Source organism: Centroberyx gerrardi, chromosome 24 (genome assembly GCF_048128805.1).
Source record: "Centroberyx gerrardi isolate f3 chromosome 24, fCenGer3.hap1.cur.20231027, whole genome shotgun sequence".
Classification (NCBI taxonomy): domain Eukaryota; kingdom Metazoa; phylum Chordata; class Actinopteri; order Beryciformes; family Berycidae; genus Centroberyx; species Centroberyx gerrardi.
Window position 1 is genome coordinate 15046739 of NC_136020.1, and position 22500 is coordinate 15069238.

Sequence of the window (22500 nt, forward strand, 5' to 3'; positions counted from 1 at the left end):
GCATTGCACTGCTGCCACACGATTGGCTGATTGGATAATTGCATGAATATGAAGGTGTACAGGTGTTCCTAATAAAGTGCTCAGTGAGTGTACATACTGATAGCTGTTCACATTTTTCCTTTTTTTTTTTTTATTATTCCACCCCCCACAGTGCACCAAAAGTAAGAAAAAGTAATGAAATAAAAATGAATAAATATAAAAATAAAAGTCCTAGAGAGACACTGATAATGAGGTAGACTATATTACATTTCTAAGAGGATGGAACAGTGATGGTCGTCATAAAAAAAACCCTATTAAAATGGGAAATCATAGGACCCGAGGTGAGGAGGAATTTGCTAGTTCACCATCTCAGTATATTTTACCTTTTTTAATTTCAAGAATAACATCAAATGTAGTATCATAGCGAAGCACTCTCTCTCTCTCTCTCTCTCTCTCCCTCTCTCTCTCTCTCTCTCTGTGAATCTGTGTTTCACTCTAGGTTTCACCGACCCGCTCGGCTTTGAACCTTTCGACACGCAGTTATGCACATTCCCACAAATAAGCAGTTACAGACACACAAAAACACACACCTCCCTCTTCCTGAGCTGACACACTATGTCTCACTTCCTGTTTTTTTTTTTCTCTCTCTTTGAGCAGGCAGACATGTAGGGGAGACAGACAGAAAGACAGACAGGCACACAGACAGGCAGCCAGCCCGCCAGAGGGATGCAAATATTGCGGCGAAAGGCCCAGAGGAAGCAGACAATAGCGCAGCCAGCGGAGCGCTCTGCTCAGAGGGGAGGAACGAAATCAAAGTCATGGCAGGCTGAGAGACGGGCCGCTGACAGCAGAGAGGAGACAGACTAATGGCTCTGCCTCGTGTTGATACTCCGTCTCCTGTCGACACTTCTAAACACAGGAGCCTGCCAAGTGGCGGTGTCTTCACTGACATACGGCGCCCGTCTTTAGCGCCGCCTGCTCGCAGTGTAATTGATTTTTGACTAGAGGCACGTCACCGGCTCTTTCTTGAACTTTTTAACTTTCATGGCAGCGATGAATGCGGTTTGCGCGTAGTGTAAAGTGCTGTAAAAATATGGATCGATTATCACATCCGACTGATGTATGAGTCTCGCCTTGCCATCCTTTGCTGACATAAACCTTTGCCAAGAGCTGTCTCACTATTTGACCTCTGCTACTGAATAAATGGCTCATCTAGCAAGTACTATGTGTTTCACACTGCAGACCCAGGCAGATTTCTCTATGCCAGCCTGGTCAGGGATCCCCAAATCAAATCAGGGACAGAAATATTGCCTAAGTCGTAGATGCTCTGGCAAAACCCAACAGCGATTATAATGATCTAATACATTTACATTTTAGCCATTTAGCTAAAGCTCTTATCTAGAGGGACTTACAATGAATGCAACAGCTTAAAATCGTCGGTTTGGGTAAGAGCATCAGCCCAAAGCCCTCGATGTAAATGTATTAGATCGTTTTTTACTGTAATCAATGTTGGGCTTTGCCGAGGCATCTGGCACTTACTCATTTGGCGTGAGCCCAGGTTGGAGTGTATAACGGTGTGAAAAGAGTGCAAGGCTTATTTTTTTTCACCAATCTCTGCTTTTTTCACACCTGCTCAGACAGGTCACAGTGTGGCTTTCAGTAGCTGAGTGTGTCACAGGTTACTCCCTTCGACCGTGTATTGGTCTGTGGTCACAGAAAACGCTGCAAAACAAGTTGCTCTGTAACACCGTGTACTTGTGAATTGAGTGCTGCTGTGACATATACCGTTTTATACAGTTTACTGTGTGTGTGTGTGTGTGTGTGTTGTGAAGTGGTGTTGGTATTTTTAGTGGAAGTGGAAAGTTATCCATTTGGCAGTGAGAGACCTAGTTAGCCATTCAGCAGTGTCTCAGTCCCCTTATCAGATGGCACTGAGTTGGAATAAAAATGAAGGTTTGGTGGGCGTGTTATGAAATTACTTGGTACGTACAGCTGTCAGAAGGATAGGAATGATTTTCATTAAATCACTGTCAAACACACACAGCCAGATACACACGCCCACACACACACACACACACACACACATTATGCATCCATACACATGCACACATCTCTCTCCCTCTCCCTTATTAAATGTATTCCATTCTTCCCCACCTCCTCTCCCTGTGTATTCTGCAGTCTAAGCCAGATAAAGAGATAATAGGTGTGAAAGTCACAGTGACATGGTGGAAATTAAAACGGTGTTTTGTCTCTGCAGGCTGGTACCGAGGATTCATCCTGAAGAATCCAAATGCCAAGGTGGGTGACTTTAGGAGTGTGTGTGTGCATGTGTTTGTGTGTGTGTGTGTGTGTGTGTGTGTGTGTCAAATTAAAAGTCCCCCTGCTCAAAATTACTCTAACAGAATAAAATATTGGCAATTAAGCTTCGCATGTATGGCACAAATAACAGATGTTACAAATGACACAGGCTAACAGTCGAATTGACAGTTATGAATGTGAGCGTCACAAAGCTCTTGTTCGGTGAATATGAATATATTATAGTATAAGACAAGTTAGAAGTAAAGCGTTAGGTGTGTGTGTATGTGTGTGTGGAGTCTGTGTGTGTGTGTGTGTGCTGCATTTATTCTCAGATACTGAAATATTGGCTCCGCTTTGATCTCTTCAAGTCAATAGGGAGCAACTTGCAGTTTAATAACGTCAAACAGTGCACACACACACACACACACACACGCAGTCTTTTCATCTGTTTTTTGTCTCTCTCCTAAATCCCACTGCTCTCCTCTTTTATCTCTTTGTCTCTGTTTCTGTCTGCCTCCCTTCTCCCTCCTTCTTTCAACCCACAAACACACTTAACAGCATATTGATTATGTGCATCATCTCCACATGTAAATAGATGGTGCTGATGGCATTGGAGTCGATTGATTCGGATTGCATTAGAATGGCTTTTCATTAACCTGTTTATCTTCTGTCCAAAGGGGATCTTCCCATGCAACTACATCCACTTGAAGAACGCCCATATCAAGAATAAAGGGTAAGTAATCAGCGGTCCATGTTTGTCTACGTGTCTTTTTCCATTCTCATTCATTCTGTGTGTGTGTTAGTGTGTGTGTGTGTGTGTGAGAGAAGGTGAGAAGATGAGATGAAGTTGTGGATTTGAGCGCTAACTCCAATGCTCAGAATGATACAATTCTTTTGTGTGTGTGTGTCTGTGTGTGTGTGTGTGCGTGCGTGTGTGTGTGTGTGTGTGTGTGTGTGTGCAATTCCAACCTATAGGCAATTTGAGACAGTTATCCCAACAGAAGACTCGGTCATCACAGAGATGACGTCAACGTTGCGAGACTGGGGTGCCATGTGGAAACAGCTCTATGTGGTAAGCATTCGCACCCACATGCCGCCACACACACACACACACACACACACACACACACACACACACACACATACAAACTCATGAATGAGAATCGACTTCAATATCAACTACTGGCTAAGTGGAGCTGCCTTTTTCGTTTTCTCGTGAAAGGAATTTATTTGGCCCTGGGTAATTCAAAAGCTGCAAACAGTCAAAGCTTTTCCATACACATTCATTAGCTGGATTGATTGTGTTTGTGGCCTATTAAGCTATCTGGGGTGCTGATTAAATTGAGCTGATGAATACTTGCAGATCAAAGTGCATAAATTGAAGGAAAAAAGCAGCAGGACATTGAAGCTAATTTGCACAAATCCATTTTAAGTCCTTCCGTCTGCTTCTCTCTCCCTGGGTCGTCTTCTCCCTCTCTCACTGTTGATCTGGCTTTCTCCTTCATCTGCATTCTCTCTCTTCTTTTTCACTTACATTTCGGGTGGCTCACTGCATCTGCATCTTCACTCTTTTTTTCTCTCTCCGTCTTCCCCTTGCCATTCCTCTCCCTCTCTCATCCTCATTCTGTCTGTCTCTCCCGTCAATCTGCCTTTCATTCGTCTTCTTTGACCCGATCTCTACTCCTCTCTACTCACTTTCCTCCGCTCCGCGCCTCGCTCTTTCCGCCTCGCCCTTCTCTCCTCTCTTCTCCTCTTTCCCTCTCTCTTCACATCTTCTCCTCCCTCACTCCCCTCCCCGCCGTTTCGTCCTTCTGCAGAAGAACGAGGGGGATTTGTTCCACCGGCTTTGGCATGTGATGAATGAAATCCTGGACCTGAGGAGGCAGGTGCTGGTGGGCCACCTCACCCACGACCGCATGCGGGACGTCAAGCAGCACATCACTGCCAGACTGGACTGGGGCAACGAGTGAGTAGGAGAGCGGTGGAGATCCATCCAAATATCTGTCTGAATATCGCTCCAGTGGGAATTATTTTGGAATACACACAGATACACTGCTAATACTCCTTGTCAGGGTTCTTGGACAGCTTGATGCCAGGATCTTAACCTTACAAAATTGTTGTTGAATATGCAAAAGCACACTCTTTTAGCCTACTGTTACACTGCAAACATATCCATCTTAACAAGTTGGTTCATCTAGAATTGAGTGTTAAATCTGCTGCATGGAGTGATGTGATTTTACTTGTTTCTGCAAAACAGCTTATTTCAATAATTTTGGTCATTTTGAATTTACATCACACTCGAGGTGGGAGACTCTGAGAAGATTGACATACAGTTCCTGCATAAGTGAGGACTTCAGATAGACTCAACAGTTATCAAATTAGCCAGTAATCTCAGGAACAACAACTACAATGCTTTAATTTAGCAGGGAATTTAGCGTACTAGCTAATTAGCTGGCTAGCTAGGCTAGATGCCGGTAGCTAGCTATAGTGGCCGGGCCAAATATAGGCCTATTACCTTAAAATATGAACCTATGTCCCTATGTCCCTTTATCCTGATGTTTATATGATGTGTAAGCTATCTTGGTACACAACAGTCAAACATAACTGGGCTGTACTTGCCAGTTTCCAGATGTAAGTTAATAGGTCTATGGTCTATTCTGGCATTTCAAGACATCGACACTCGTTTCTAGAACAAAACAAGTTAAACTGTATTGGAAACAGGTGGAATTATCTCACTCCATTGGCATAACTTTTCAAAAAAATAAGAATTTAAGACTGAATATGTGATTAAAATGACTTGTTAACTCTGTCTTCCTAGCTCTTGGGTTGCTCTTTGGCCCTTCTAAATGTTTCGCTTTCGTGCCGTAGGCTACTCTGATTCTCTCATTTTTCACTCTTTCTCAGACAAACACAGACACACACACACACACACACACACACACACATATACTCTCTCTCTTTCTCTCTCTCTCTCTCTCTCTCGCGCTCTCTCTCTCCCTGCAGGCACACTCTACACTCAATCAGCTCCCTTCCCCATCAAACAGACAGCACTCCCTCTCTCTCTTTCCTCTCTCTCTCTCCATGCCATGGGGGTGAAACAAAAAAATTGACTTGTTCTGTCATTCTCTCTCTCTCTCTCTCGACTCTCTCTCTTTCCCCTTCACCCCCTTTCACTCATTCTCTCCATTTTACTCTGTCAGTCCCCATTCTTTCCCTCTGTCGTTCTGTCCCTCCCTCTCTTTCTGTCTTTCTCTCTCTCATACACCTACACACACACTCTGTCTCCCTACCGCCATCCCTCCTCAATCCCTCAACACACACGCACATGCATGCACACACACACACACACCTACACACACTTACTTGCCTATTCCTTATGTGGAGATGTGTGGACAGTCCCTAGCTGTGGGCTGCGGTACGGTTGACTAGGCCTGTCTCTCTTAGCGCTGACAAGGAGACACACTCTAACACACCATCTCGGTCCACTAAGATGGCCACCCTGGGAGGAGGGAGGAGGAAGAGGAGGAGGTGCAGAGGGAGGAGGAAGAGGAAGAGAGGGAGGAAGAGGGAGTGTTAAAAGGAGGAAGAAGAGAAAAAGAAAGAATGGGTCAGGGTGAGGAAAAGGAGGATGAGGAGGTGAGGAAAGAGTTTAAGAAAATGAACAAGAGAAGGAAAAAGAGGAAGATGAGAAAAAAAGGAAGAAGGAGAAGAAGAAGAGGTGATGGAGGCAGAGGATGAAGAGGAGCATTGGGGTTAGTAGCGAGAAAAGGAAGAGCTGGTCGGCGGTAGGGAAGGGGAGGAGGCCGCGAAGGAGAAGGAGGAAGAGGAAAGGGATGAGGAAGAGATGGAGGGGAGCAGAGGAGGAGAGGAAGGAAGAGGAAGGGGATGAGCAAGAGGTGGAGGGGAGCAGAGGGAGGAAGGAGGAGAAGGAGGACAGTGGGCGGAGCAGCAGGGTTAAATGAAGAGAAACTTTTCTCTTTCATCTGTTCCTGGGAGAGGAGGACAATCTGTCAAGTTTAGTGTGTGTGTGAGTGTGTGTGTGTGTGTGTGTGTGTGTGTGCCTTGATGCTCAGTTCAGTCCTTGCCTTTTTTGGATGGCAACAGATGAGGAACTCTCTGCTTTAAACATTTAAACAACATGAAATTCATTCACTACCTCTATCTGTGGATGTGTTTTCATGATGTGTTTGTATGTGTGTGTGTGTTACAGACAGCTCGGCTTGGACCTGGTCCCCAGGCGAGAGTTCAGCATGGTGGACCCAGATGAAATCAGCGTCACAGAACTTTACAGACTGGTGAGTGGCTTTGCTGGACAGCTGGACAGCTCTCAAAATGACACCTCAGTTAGGCCACAGGGTGGCCGTCCTTCAACTGGGAGACCTGGGGTTCGAGCCTCCGCGTCAGCAAGCATCCACCCTGCTGAAATGTCCTGAAGCAAGACACTGAATCTGTCAAGCAGAAAGAGAATTTCCACGGCCGATGAAGTATCACAAAACAACCATGATGGAGTTTTAGCATCATTTGGCCGCCCCAGCTGATCCTGCAGTGTCACATGCAGACAGTCAGTTTCCACACTGGCGAAAGCGCATGTCTGCATGTGGATGTCTTGCTTTGTAGAATGGGAAATGACGTCACACACACTTGGTCCATGGCATCAGACTGGACTAAATCTGAAAAAAAAAATATATATATGTATATGTGGTGTAGTGCTCTGCCTTTGCCATGGGTTCAAACCATTCCTCACATCACATTTTAGTTTCCTGCCTCATCTTCTCATTCAGTTTATTGAAAAAGTACCATAATCTGTGGTCATTTTATGCTATTGTCAGAGCAGGCCGCTTTTTTTTCCTCCTATTGTGGAACAAAATTCATTTTCAGTGTTCACTGAATGAGCTACAGGCATCAGTGTCTTTTTCCTCACATGTGGAAAAAAATACGATTGTGATTGAATATCTGTGTTTCTCCCTCTTTCCATCTGTCTCCATACCTCTCTCGCTCACTCTCTCCTTCCTTCCCCCGCCGTTTGCTCCCTGCTTCTCGGTTTCTCCGAGCCCCAACTGCTGTTACCGTGGCAACCACATCTCTGCCCTGATGCACTGTGGAGAGAATTCTGCACACACATACACACACACACACACACACACACACGCATGCACACTGTGATGGCTTTCCCTCCGCAGTGGTAATTGAAGCTCTTAATCCATCTGTTTTTTTTGTTAGTCAAAACAAAAGCAGGCATAGCAGGATGAAAGCTTAATGCACCTCTATTAAACGCCGTACAATATGAGCAAATGACTGCAATTCCCCAATACTGGGACATGATAAAGACAGGCATTTACTGCCGCCATCTATCCACACACGCACACACACACACACACACACACACACACACACTCACACACACAGGCATTACCAATCACCACATTGAGCCTAAATTACATTGGTAATTTTCAGTGAGACCTTTGTTTACAAGAGCAGCTCCTTTGTTTTCATATTACACTGTGCTGCTGTGGTGTGGATTAATTGAATTGAGATGAAGATTAGCTGGTATGTGTGTGTGTGTGTGTGTCTGTGTGTGTGTGTGTGTGTGTGTGTGTGTGTGTGGTGAAGGCAGGGAAAAGGTGTGTGTGTGTGTGGGGGGGTACTGTGGGAACATGTAGCCTGACTGCTGCACAGGGACGAGGAGTTAAGTGGTATGCAAAAAATATTTCGTTTTGAATTCAGCATTTACATTCAGTTCATTAGATGAGAGGGATTTGATAGCACAAAGCACTGCATAGACTCTACATGATGAGTCTACCATTTGATAAAAAGGTGATCTACTCTTGCAAAATGATTGCCTGTATGCAAGCAAAGCACATTTTGGGTTACTGTGGAAGTCATGACTCATCAAAAGACATGCAAACTGCAAACTAGTTCTATTTGTGAGGACCGAATCTTCTGCGTCTTTGAATTAGTGACTGAGGAAATTCAGGTAGCAAAAATGGATATGCAGCATTTTACAATGAAACCCTTCATATGTAGGCTACATAATCATGGGTTTGAAGTACAGTCCTGAAAATAGACTCTCTTCAAGCATTTCTTTGGTAGAGGCTTTGAAGTCAGTATTGCTGAGAAACCTTTCTCAAATCCCGAACTGGCTCCCCAGTCTTTCCTTGGCACTAAAGCCGTCTTTAGTGCCAAGGCAAGTCAGCTTCAAACCTCTAGTTGTTCCTGGGAGAGTGAGTTCAGAGCAGAGAGTGTGCAGCGGGCCCGAGTGTAGATCCCATTACCGGTGGCAGATCAGACAGTGGTGATAGATTTGCACGGGCATAGTAAAATCTCCTCCATGGCTTCAATTATCACCATGGAGATTGCATAATAGCACACACACACACACACGCAAACGCACACGCATCTTCTCTCACTTCCCATTTATGTCACACAGGTCTCCCTTCTTCACAAGCTTAAAAGAGAGATGAAAAGAGGCTTAAGGAGCGGTGTAGAAGTGAGTGATGAAGGGAAACTGAAGGACGGATGTAGAAAGAGTGGAAGTTCCTCGATCCGCAGCCTCGGTTTGACCCTTTCTCCTTCTAGAAGCGGAGGATATTTAGACGGTCGCTCGGCGTGGCGCGCGCTTCACGCTGTTTAGCCCGGCGTGCTGGAAAAGATTACCGGGTGAACAATAATAAGATGGTTGGGCAAGCACACACATGGGCATGCTCTCTCTCTTTCTCTCTGTGTTCAGCTCCCTTCTCTCTCTCTCTCTCTCTCTCCCTCCCTCTAGCCCACAGCGCTATGTGTTGCCAACAGGGTTGCCAGTGTTGTTCCAAGGCTGTCATGTCTATCCTTTGTGTCTAGTCATGCTGAAGCCGTCATATAACCACACTGCTCCCGCCGGGCGGCTTAAATGACACACTGAAAATAACCTCCTAATGAAATACCACGACTTATTATAGGCCTGCAAAGACCGAGTCATTCTGCATCAAACCAGGGGCTTAACCCTGTTACGTAAGCAAGGTTTCGAAGAGAAAAAAACACAAAAAATAGACAAACTAAGTGTTGCTAAAAGTCTTGTGTTTTCTTTTGGGATCTCTTATAGGGACGAACCAATATGTTGACAGATATTGCAATTGTGAAATGACTTGTGATATAATTTCCTAGCATGTTTAAGTCCTCTAAAAAGAAACATTTTGATGAATAATCTCTTTTATCAATGCAGGAGACAATCGGTAGCAGTTTCACCTTTGTGTATTCAGTATTTAATACTCAGCGGTGCTTTTGGGATGATGCAAAGCTAGCTTGTACTTTCCACTAAGCAAACACATACGCATTAGTGTATTACTTTAAGGGCTTTGTCCTCCACTCAGCTCTCTCCATTTTTCTTTCCTCTTTCCTTTTCCTCTCTCCTCATCCTCCTCTTGTCCTCCTCATCTCTTCACTTCCTACTACAGCAGTGTATGCGGGGCAAGATTTGGCAGGGGCTCCACTGACCATCTGGTGCTCTGTGTGTGCGTGTGTGTGTGTCTGTGTGTGTGTGTGCGTGTGTGTGTGTGTGTGTGTGAGCCCTGCCTTGATGCTCAGTTCAGCTAGTCCTTGTCTTTTTGGACGCTGACAACGGATTAGGATGAATCTCTTATAAACACAGCTGTAATGTGCACACTGATATGCCTACTGTGTGTATACTGTATGTAATTCTGTATGCCACACCAGGCTGTGTGTGGCTAAAAGATAAATCTCGTTGATATAGATCTTGTTGAGTTAATGTAGCGTGTAATACCAGAGATTGTAAATGCAGTACCAGAGGCTGAGATGTGAGAGCTGTTCTGTTGGACTGATTTACACTGTGTTTTAATTCCTAAATCACCGAGATTACAAGCCACCAATAGAAAACAGTGCAACGTTCAAAGTCACAGCACCCTGACAATGGATGTTACGAATATTTCTTTGTCTCCAGAAAATGATCACATATGATAGAGAGGTGCTAGAGGTAAATAAATAAACCAAAGAAAAAAAAGGTAGAATTATTATTTTTGCTACTTTCATGCCCTGTTTGAGATGATAAAAGATCTTAAATGTATTTTCCAAAACAGTGATATACCTGCCACACCATATGTGTAATGTGTTTGTTCGTCTGTGTGTGCGCCAGTGTGTGCATGCCGTGTGTGAACGTCTGTATCCCGTTCTTATCGTTGGCACCGACAGGACAGTATCTTATGTGAGACGAATCAGATTTAAGGGAAGCATGCTGTGGCAACCTGCTGCCAGTGGTATTAAACAGTAGGCATCCCTTTTTAAAGCAGTTGGTGCCTAATAATAAATAATATGTATGCATCCAAATGAAACGCCCAAATGCTATATAACTATAAAACTCATCATTTCCAAAGCACAGATAAGACAATCCTCAAAAACATTATCTTAGGATGACCCATTATGTGCTTTATAAGAGTTTAAGATTAATATTAGACTAGGGACCTCAGCACATGCTGTTTTTTCCACAGTATTAACTGTATTTAATAGGCTTTGGTCCTACATTTCATGATCTTTCAGGATTTTGTGCTTATGGATATGAGTATGTTTTTACACTTTCTAAATGTATCCCTCTATACCCATATTGGAGCAGTACAGTATGTTTTTTCATTACTTTAATTTTTGATCTCTTCTCTTCTCTTCTCTTCTCTTCTCTTCTCTTCTCTTCTCTTCTCTTCTCTTCTTGTAGATGGAACATCGGCATCGTAAGAAGGAGACCCCCGTGCCCGCTAGCACCCACCACCTGTTTGTCCACATGAAGAGTCTGATGAGCGCCAATCTGGGGGAGGAGCTAGAGGTCTACTTCCACATCTATGACGGACGGGAGAACCGGCCACTCAGGTAAAGACAGTTTACATCGGTCGCTCAGTGCTATGTCCAGATTTGTGGTGGTGTCAAGAAGAACAAATTATTGGCCTATGAAACCAGAAAGAAACGATGAAAGTGCATTTCTTTTGCATACAAATAATAATATTTATTATCTTGCCATATTTTGGCTACCCCTCTGGAATGGAATATAAGGGTAAAGTGAATAGAAAGAAAAGAAAATGAATGAGTGAATTACACAACTCAGGCAAATACTTTCTAGTTTAAGCGCTTTATACAGATGCAGCCACTTGCAGTAGTTGAAGTTCAATTGTTTTACTGCATGCAGTGCACAAACCAGTAAATTACTACTGCATTAATGCTCCCAGTTGGTAAAACAAAAAATCAAGTGCAAAGACTGACCTAGCAATCAATGCATTTGAAAAAAAACTCTCAAACTTTGTTCTAAACTACGATTATTCAATGCCATTTCATGACATTTCAGAAGGAATGCAGAATAGATGTATTATGGATGCATCGCAGGGGGATATCTCTGACGGCTCCCGCTCTAAAGTCTAGAAGATGCATTATAATTATATTCATGAAGATTTATTAGATGAAGTAGGTTGTTAAAATGCGCTTAAACACTTAAAAGTGGGCAAGGCCGCGCTATTTTCTCGTAAAAAAAAGTGTCAGCGCCGTCCACATAACAGAGACGATGGCCTTGGGAGTCTGCAGTTAAACACCACAGTGGGTAGCAGACGTCACAGGTACACACACATACACTCAGGCACGCATGTACGCACACACAGAAACGCACACACACACGCACACACACACCCTCCTGATGGGGCGTCGGTCAGACAGAATACTGTGTTTAAATTCCCCGGTTTCACACTTCAGGAAATAAATTCCGTTTCATCTCGCAAACAAGTAGATTCATCAAGAAAGAAAAAAGAGTGGGTTAAAAAATGAGAACAGCAACACTGAAACTTCTTCTGATAAGCCGTGCTTGTGTTTGACTTAGCTCCACGCCCCTCTGGGTCACATCAGAGGAACAAGGGTGACATTGATGGGATTCATGTTTTTTTAGCATTTTGAGCAGCATACAGTAACTCCACTTCGACTCCTGCTAAAATCCAATTCACTTAATCACGTTACTGGCAGAAAATCACTCTATTGTGCGGCCACTAGTCATATTATCTGCCCTCTTGTCCCAAGTTTCTTTAAACCTTGGATGTAGAGCGCAGGCTGCAGCTTCCTCAACTCCCCATGTGAGTAATGGCACATGAGAAAAGAAAAGAGCTCTTTTCTATTTTTATCCGGGGTGTGCAAGGCTGTCAGCAGATAGACATGCGTTCATACACACTCACGCATGCACAACGTATCGGTGCATCACGAGCACCCGTAATGAGGAAAGGTCTATTTAAGTGTGCTCTCTCGTCTCCTTTTAACTCACACCTCTGAAGTCTGCGATAATGAAGGTAATTTTTAGTGCTTTTTCCCAACCCGCACTTTGGCTAGAAGTGGGTGATTAGCGTCCAACGGTATCATATTAATTTCAACTCCGAGCTCTCTCTCTCTCTCTCTCTTTTTCTCTCTTTTTCTCTCTCTCTCTCCTGGCTCTTCTGAAAAGATTGAGTACCTTAGCCAGGTAAGCATAATTAGACTCCTTGAGTGCTGTCATCCATTTGAAGTAGATTTACAGGCAGCACATTCTCTTCCACGGAATAAAGTTGCCTCTAATTAGAAAGTTTAAACACGCGGAGCTGTCGCAGTTTCTCTTGACACACGAAATGTTGTGTGTACGCTATGAAAGCATTGTCAACAACACGCATAAAAAGTCAACAAGCATTGCACATTATAACCACTGGGTAATATTAATGGTAATAATAATAGCGATTTTTCTAGCACTTTTCTTTACAAAGTATAAAAAAGTAAATAAAAGGAGCAAAACAAACATTAACAATCACCTATCATAAGGGGAACATACACACATGTGCCTGTAGAACAATGACTCTATCCTCTGATTTAAAAAACAGACAGGGGAACTCACAGCCAGCAGTCACATACAAAGCTCCATTATTTCATTGCAGTTTATCTTATTTCCTATCTCAGCTAATTATGTTTTTTCTAGCAGTTGCGGGTGGGAAAGGCAGTCCGGGGCCTCAGCCATTGTTCCTGCATGGTTCAATGTGTGTGTGTGTGTGTGTGTGTGTGTGTTGTGATCGCAGGGCTTTTCTCCTACCTCACTTGTCTTCCAGGAGATTCTCCTAATGGCAGCTAGCCAAGGTTGTCTCTCACTGTCTCGTCACACACATAAACAGACACACACACGTGCACGCATGCACACACACACACACACGCACAAACGCACACACATTCACACAAGCTACCTGGCAGGGAGCCACTTGATCGCAACCCTCAGTGCTGGTGGTTTGTGTGTGTGTGTGTATGTGTGTGTTTGTGTCTGAGACCAGATGGGGGTCCGACCCGTTGTCTCAGTACCATGCCAACACCACCAGCCCCTATTCACCATGGCAGCTTCTTTGTGCTCAATACAGACCCCCTGTCCAGCTCTTTAGCAACACACACACACACACACACACACACACACACACACACACACACACACACACACACACACACACGCACACACACAGAGGCAACATACTGTACCATGCTCACACATGATCCTGCTGTTTTCTCTACCTGGTAAGCGCTCATGCTGTTTCACACCACAAACACACACACACACACACACACACACAAAACACACACACACGCACACACACACGCGTAAGTCCAGGGTATGAAGACCATTCATACCCTTTCGACACACACTGGCGCGAACAGCTTCCCTCCATCTTCCACTCAGCTTTAACAAGGACAGCCATGGATGACTGGCAATGTGTGTGCGTGTGTGTGTGTGTGTGTGTGTGTGTGCGCTACTGTCATTTGTATGAACTGCAGAGGCCCAGTGGGAATTGTCAAAGGAGGGTTGGATGTGGTTGGTGGCTCGGCCCTTGTGTGTGCCTCTCTCTCTCTATCGGTCTGGCTAAATGTCTCTCTGCCTGCCTGTCTATGGGTCTTTCTGTCTCTATTTGTCTGCATCAGTCTGTGCCTGTTTCTTCTCTTCCTATCTCCACACCTTTGCTTTATTGATAATGATAAACCTTGTCTATGCATGTTCACACACCCTCCCCTACCTTCCCTTCCCTCTGCTACTCCGTTGTGGAGTCATTTCCTCGTCTTTCCATGTGGCCCCTGGGGGTGGATTTGGGTTTTGGGGAGGGGGGGGGGGGTGGTAGTTCGGCGGCGGTGGCAGTTAATTTATCTAGTATTTTACACGCCAGTCACTCACTCTCTCTCTCCCCCCCCCCCCTCCCCCCCTCCCTCCCTGGCCCCTAGGCGAGAGAGCGTACAGCTCCTAATGCAATCATCGATATCGGGAGAGGAAATAGCAAACGCTGTGAGCGGCGCGCCGGGCCCAAAGGGGAGGGAAGTCGACCATTCATGTTATGTTAATGCGAGCGGTGATAGAGAGAGATATGGTCCCATTGGGGGACACTGGTCCTCTTAGCCAGGCTGATCAACACACTGCAGCTGTGTGAGCGAAGAGTTGGGCGGGGGGGGGTTGGGTGTGTGTGAGAGAGAGAGAGAGAGAGAGAGAGAGAGAGAGAGAGAGAGAGAGACTTGTGTGTCTGGGTTCGCAGGAGTGGCTGTTAATTGGCAGTTGGGGTTTCAAGAATGGAGCGTTAATTAGGATTTGGAAAGTGTGCGCGACTCTCATGTCTAATGCATAGGAATCCGTCTCCATATGGCCGGATAAATGGCCTGGAAAGTTACAGAGGGCAGCTAATGAGGGACAACCAAACCCAAATCAAATGGCTAACATTCTCAACCGGTTCATTCCAAATGTGGACGATGAGAGGAAATCTTATAAGTATTATAAGCTTCTAAATAATTAATGATAAACGTCCTTATTAATTCAAACGATGGCTCGCACTGCCCTATATATACAAAAACATTGAATTACAGCGCAGCTACGATGAAGCAGCCTCTTATTTGCATCATGGACGAGACATGGCAACTTTTAAGCTTGTGATAAGAGCTTTTAATAGCTCACAGTCCATTAGAAAACATTATAATCCATTGTAGCTGTATATGCAGCATGAAGTCAAGTGTTACAGAATCTGTTGGCGTATATTTTGCTCTTGCCTGAATGGGCCAGCCTACTGTAGCTTGTGCTGCTAGCCGTGCCAGCGACTTGGCTCATTGTCAGGCGCTGGTGCATTACAAGGTTTTCTCTCTGCTTATCGGTGGACTGTGAAAGTCACCTAACTGGATTAGCCCTCGGCTCGCCAGCCGGGATGAGACGGGCCCAGCAGGATGCCGCTGCTGCCTCTCTTTGAGTGTGTGTGTGTGTGTGTAAGAGAGAGAGACAGAGAGGGAGACAGAGAAAGAGCAGAGTACAAAGAGAATGAAAAGGCAATCTATGTTCATCCTTTTCCTTTTTTCCCAACACACACACACACACACACACCATTCCATTCCTGCACAAGGGGGTGGGGGTATTTGAGGCCAAATCTGTTTTTGCTAGACAGTTCATTCTGCTTTGTGAGGCTATAGAATTTCCAATTTTAAAGTTGTGTCAGTCATTTGAGATCTGCAACTCATACTGTGCACTATGTGATATGTGTAATCACAGTATGATCGAGTGTTATTCAAGCAAGAAACCTGTCAACACACTTTCCAATTATCTTGACCACTGCTTACAGTGATTGTGGAAATCCCCCTTCATGCATCTATCCTGTAAATCCTGCATTAGTATGGCAGAAGATTCTTTATTGACTGTTATACGGTTGTACTACGTAATGCAACACAATACAACTCTCATCACAACCAACCTTTTAAGAGGCCAGTTCTTGTAACTTGGTTTTTCCAAATAATTCCTTGTGGAAATGGAACCAAAATGTAGCAGCAACCATGCAGTCACAAGTGGGACTTCTACAATGATTACATCTATATATTTACCTTCTACTATTGAACTTAAAGTACTTTTTCTACATTTTCTCACTTTTTTCCCTCATTCACCATGCTATTTATGGTCTCCGCCTACTGTCACAACCAGAGAAGAATTATGACAGCCAACATGGCAGTATAACTTTATTGATGATGTACAAAGTCAGTTTTTGTTGTTACCCATCACTGTTTTTGCTGACAGTCCAGTATCTGGTTTAAAATGTCTCTGAGAGAATCCACAATATGCAACAACCCAATGAATATTTCATTCAGTCGAGGCTGTACTGTTGTCGGATATGTTACCAAAGTTCTTCGTTGGGGATTTGGTTCAGTAATTCAAGCTTTATATATCTCTGTCTTTCTCTCTATTTCTCTTTGTCTCTCTATCTGCTGCCTCCTATTCTATTTCAAAGTTTCAGACAGCTTTAGTTTGAAGTTTGAACTTTGAAGCTGTTCCTCCGGTTCCCACAGTTCAGCGTTTGACGTTTGTGACGCCGTTTCTAATCTTTATTCTGTTCCTGCAGCCAGCGTCTTGGATTCAGTTGTTTATGATGACCCCCGCCCATCACTCCTAACCCCACTCATCTCTCTGTGTGTTCCCCCCCCTCCTCTGTTTCCCTCCATCTCTCCTCTCCTACAGTGAAAGGTTCTTTGTCAGGCTGAATAAGAGCGGGGTGCCCAAGTCGCCAGAGAAGACAGAAAGACAATGCACTCTATTTGTGGTGAGTATTGGACGTGACTCTGTGTGTACATGCGCTCTTTGGGAGCTATTCAAAGCTATGCCAAGCAGTAATAACCCATTTCAGGTTGATTACACTCCATGTTATAACTGAATGTGAATCTGTTTTGTCTTGTTTGTCAGGATTTGGGCAGCAGCGATCTAAGAAAGGATGTCTACATTGTTGTACATGTCATAAGAATAGGTGAGATGCAAAGTGCTGCTTCTTTATTCTACTGAGCACTTTTTTTTGTATCTCTTTCGCTTTCATATAATGACATGCCTGTGTGTGTGTGTGTGTGTGTGTGTGTGTGCAGGGAGGATGGGAGCGGGGGAGAAGAAGAACCTGTGTAGCGTACAGTACAGGCGGCCGTTCGGCTGTGCTGTCGTCAGCATCGCAGATCTCCTCACTGCTGACTCCAAGGACGACCACCTGCTCAAGGTGTATGCGTAAGTCGCTGTAACCGACCGAATAGATTGATATTTCACTGTTGAGTCCCTTCTTCCAACCTTTGCACCATACTGTACTTTAGAGTACAATTTTGCTGCCGTTTTGTAAAAAAAACCTTTTAACTTCAACCATGCTTCTTTTTTTAAATTGCCAGCAGCTGACTTGGACATTGCATTCGATTTGTAAAAAATGGCAGATTGGAATTTTAGTTATACAAACATTTCTTGGAGGCAGAGCTGCTCTTGAAGCAGGAATAATTTCACTGGTTGAGTTAAATCTCAATGGGCAGGTTTAACTCTCGAAGATGCTGTAGCAAGTTAGATGTGTTTGACTCTTTGGCAGCCACTTTATGTTGGCAAGTTTTTGCAAATTGGATATCAGTCTTCTTCATCAACCTTCTGGTTATTTTTGAGGAATCCAAAATGCTCCCACACTGCTGATTTAAAGTGCTTTTCGGTGGGTACAAGGCTTGGATGTCATCTCCTCTCTGTTAGCTTCTGCCCACAGAAACACACACAAACAACATGATTCAGTTTCGGGAGAAGTTTTGACAGGCGCAGTCTCGTGTGAAGGCAAGGCTGCTTTGAAAGAGCTTAGAAATGACAGCTTCTGAAATGTTTATGGTTGGAAAACCGCGGCATTTTAAAGCACAGTTGATAGTGACATTGGTTAGTCACTGCATCCTTATTTAAGTGATGTATTAACAGTAGCCTAAAATGCTGGAATATCCTCTTATGAAGCTACAAAGTAAATGTTAAACACTGTCATGTTCCAGTGGAGTCCTTCACCTGCAGTCACACTCAAATGCTAAACGTTGAATATCTGTGTGCCAGATATTCCTACTAGATCCATATTCCTCCTCCTCAACACATGTCTTCCTGGTAGTCCAACTAAATACAGTGAAGACAGTAGCAGTGGTGGAAAATGTAATCATTTATGCACAGTCTAATCTAAAGGGAAAAACATTACCTGAAACATTGCAGGAACAAAAAGGCACTATTCCGATTATGCATTACAATATGAGAATTTTTCCACTGTGTAGGCACTTTTTCCTGTCGTACTTCACAGGCTCAGCATTTTTTTTTTTACTACCTCCCCAATGGCAGCAGGAGTACTCTGTGGTCTAACATAGTCTACATGCGGCCCTGGGGGACAGGAAAGGCTACCATTGACACAGTAGTTTGACCTAAATTGCAGCTGGAACAGACTGACTGGACAAACAGACTTAGCCCAAAGAAAAATACCCCGCCATCACTAACACCGGGGAGGTATTAGTTGGATTAGTATTAAAGTTCTTTCTGAATGTTTTGAGAATTAGGTCCAGACAAGCCGTCATTGTAAATAAGAATTTGTTCTTAATTGACCCGCCCTAGTTAAATGATAAAAACAAACAAACAAACAAACAATAAATAACTCTGTGTTGTTTGTGGTCAGAATCAAACCCCTAGCTTTTGTTTTGAAAGGGCCTTGCTTCACAAACTCAACCACTCATGGCCTATTTTTACCCAGCCTCTTGGATAACAGTTTTGTTGCTATTGATTTTGTGTGATTCATTTCACATTTACATTGTAGGCATTTAGCTGATGCTCCTATCCAGAACGACTTAGGTTGAGTGGAACTTTAGAATAACGTTAAATTCCTTGACCACCAACATTACAAGCAACCAGTAGCAAGGAGTGCAAAGGTCGACCCTACAGCACCCTCGCAAAAGACTAGCAACTAGTTCCATTTCCCTAAAATGGTCATGCATGATAGAAAAGGTAAAGAATTAAGTACGAAACGTTGAGTTTTTTCCAAACTTAACTCGTCACTTGTACTTGTCTTCTCTCTCAGGTGTAACACAGAGAGTGAGTGGTACCAGATCCATGAGAACATCATCAAGAAGGCCAATTCCAGATACAACCTGTCCGGCTCCAACACCGGTAAGAACCACATCGTGCTTATTCAGTTCTTTTTTTTTTACCCACCAATGACATTTAAGTATGCTTCTCATGCAAACAAAATTTATATTCAACCCTGTAAATTCTCTGATGGTTTGATTATTATGGGATTTGTTTCTTACACAAACGTGTTCTGTGCTGCTGACAAATTTAGCAACTCAGCTTTGCATCATCAGCCTCTGACTATGAGTCAGTGTCCGGTCAGTCAGTCTGATTGGCAGTAGTGTAGGAGTGAAGTTTCTCTTGAGGGAGCACATCAATCTGCACATGGTTGTCTCTGCAGGAAGCCCAGAGCGGTTGCATATGCATTCAGATGATTTTATAAATAGCTGCAATCCCTCCATATTGATCATCAGCATCAGCAGTTTCCCATAGCAACAGGTCGGTGGAGAATCAGAACATTCAGTTCTTTACAACGTCAGAGAAATGTCAAGGAACAGATGAAGAATTTTGTTCCAAAATAGAGATACCCATCACTGAAAAAGTAACATCTATTCCTACAAAATGATTGATAGCACATAAGAGATCTGGATTGACAAAATGATAACCTTCTCACAGACTGGATCTTCTACAGTATATTTTAGAGATATTGATTAACTGCTGTTAATGATTTGGAAACAAACTCTTCAAATATCATCTGCAGTGAAAGGAAGTGAAGGAAGTGTAAAGAATGAAGTAAAAATAATCATGAATTTTACAGTACAGTACACATATTTGCATCAAACTAAATAGAGTTCCACAAACTGTTGTCACAAGTTTGCAGCTGTTTGTAAGTAGTCGCAAATGTACAACAAACTTCGGGCAATCATCAACGGTTCACCCAGAAGTTTGTCACAAAGCTGATTTGCATAAATTTGTTTATGAAAAATTGTCGCTGCAAACTCGCCGCAGGCTGTTATTTTCATAAGGAAATGACTCATTTGGTGAATTAACCAAGTTCAGCGTCTTTTTTACATAAAGAGAATCATCTCTCATGTATTCTTGCATGAGCTGCACAGCTTGTTCCACAGAAAGGTTGATAATTGGATGAGGACTATCAGCACACGCACCAGAGAGAAGGGAGGAGAGGGGGATTATAAGAATGTCACAACGAGACTGCAAGAATCTGTGAGACTGATCTACTGAGTCAGCTCGTCTTTCCACCTTCCCTCTGAAGACCAATAATTACTTGAGCAGAAGTCACACGACTCAGGGATATTAAATAATCATGAATAATCTTGCACGAGCGCGGAGGGAGGCAGTAATTACATCGACTGACACAAAGTCATTTAGCACACTCGCCGCTATCCGAGCTTTACACCACGTCGGTTAATAACAATAACAATAGAAATTGCAGCATCCAGCCAAAATCCCATATGACAGACTCGCCTTTGAGTGGATGGAGATGTAAAAAGCGCTTTGCGCAGCTGAGCTGATAAGCGCAAGAGAAGTCAAAATTAATTTTAGATAAAAATAAACCCGGGGAATGACACTGAAATGGAAAACAATATTCGCCTGCACAGATGAATATGAACCAAGCACTTACTTTACTGTTTCCTTATCTCAAATTAAAGTCCAACATAATCTTGATAAAGTTCTTATGTCAGGTTTATTTGCTGCTTAAACTGTTGACTGGCTGTATTATCACAGATAACACATGGCTACTCATGTGTCTGATTTAATACAGATAATGCATACAGATAATATAATGCATTATAGCTGTTAAACTCCAAGACTATCAGTAGATGACATCGCAGATGTGTGTTCCTCCTCCCCAGATGATTAGTGCGTTAGGCCTGCTGCATGATAGGAACATGTTCAAGCTTTGTTACGACAAGCAATATAGATAATGATGATCTGTTGTAAGATTTGCTTTATAATTACATTTACATTTTAGGCAGTTAGGCACGATGATTTTCAGATAAGATCCAGAATGACTCACACTGAGTAATCAGGTTTGGATTCAGTGTCTTGCTGAAGGACACTTGGACAGGATCTGTGCTGGTTGATGGATGGATCACTCTGTCTTGTTTGTTCGTCCATTTGTTCATCTGTCACATGCCATATCTCAGACACCGCTGGTGGGATTTCGACGAAACTTGGGGAGAATTATGCATCTCACCACTGCGTTCCAGCAATTTTCATTATGTAATCAAATCCAATTCAACATGACATCGTTGGTGGAGGACAACATGCTTGCTGTTGCCTTGTTTCAGTGTGTTTCCTCGGAAGTTGCCTGAGATGCCAGTGTCTGCTTCAGGCTTTCATTTGGCATGCGCATGCATGTATGCAGATTACTGCGACAGCATGATTAACAGAGAGTCAATTTTCTGCTATAAGTGAATGATTTTAATGCTTTACAGTCCTTGGCTGCAGTGCGCTGTTTATCAGAAAGACTGGGATGTTAGCCATTGAGTACCTGTCAGCTGCAGACATTGATCCTGCTAAACGCTTGATTTGCCTCAGCGCTCTCTATTCCAAAGTGCATTAGAGGAAAGCTACGGGTCTGTTGTCACAATAATGAAGAATTCAATGCTATTCATAATTCATGTGATTGAAGAGTTTCATTCCAAAATTAGATTTTCACCACTGTCCCAGTACTGTGTATGTATTATGGCTTAGAACATCAAACCATTCACCTGTGTGGGCCAAATAGATTCATTATGATAATATTAACATAGCTGACTCTGTCACTGTGGTAGGACTGTTATCTTGTTGCCTCTCTTTCTCACTTTCTCACAACCTCTTTGACCTTCTCTTGCTCTAATAGCTGTCATGAATGCTGTCAGGTGAAACATGAAGTGATAAAAGCCTGATATCAGTTCCGCAAATTTTGAAGATGTGTACTCGGTCACGTCTGTAGCACCCGTTTTGGAGTTAATTGTTAACCAAAATATTCTGGGAAACGTTGCCAAGCCAAACTCTCACACTGCTTTTACTTCCCTTTCTAAAGCCCCGTGAATCTTTCTTTGCTCACTCTCAATTCAAACTACGCACAGCACAATTTGCAGCTCATTTTCACAGGGTACAGCCTCATCTGAAAAGTCAATTCCTCCCAGAGGGCAATTATTGTGCTGCAGAACAACATTCGAGAACAGATAGCACTTGGGTCGGTTGTCAAGTTTACACACCAAATTTGCATAGTGGATAAATATTCTCTATCTCTAGCGTACAGGTCAGTGTCTTCTCTCCCGTTTCCCCCCTGTAAAAACCTCCATGCAGGAGTTATGGAATACCATGCATAATTTAAGGCCTTCAATTCATTACACTTACTGTCAGGAGGACAATTAAAACAA

The 22500-nt window shown here is 43.4% G+C and overlaps 1 protein-coding gene across 3 annotated transcripts in view; it reads left to right on the forward strand.

The window, feature by feature from the left end:
• The window catches only part of dock4b (dedicator of cytokinesis 4b), a 118174-nt gene that overhangs the window by 34381 nt on the left and 61293 nt on the right, over positions 1-22500 (forward strand). For all 3 annotated transcript variants that reach the window (XM_078282213.1, XM_078282214.1, XM_078282215.1), the window contains exons 3-12: positions 2237-2277; positions 2955-3010; positions 3253-3349; positions 4095-4243; positions 6488-6572; positions 10976-11127; positions 16757-16838; positions 16979-17039; positions 17152-17284; positions 19119-19207. In XM_078282213.1, the coding sequence (XP_078138339.1) occupies positions 2237-2277; positions 2955-3010; positions 3253-3349; positions 4095-4243; positions 6488-6572; positions 10976-11127; positions 16757-16838; positions 16979-17039; positions 17152-17284; positions 19119-19207 (945 nt within the window). The remainder of the gene's footprint in view (positions 1-2236; positions 2278-2954; positions 3011-3252; positions 3350-4094; positions 4244-6487; positions 6573-10975; positions 11128-16756; positions 16839-16978; positions 17040-17151; positions 17285-19118; positions 19208-22500) is intronic.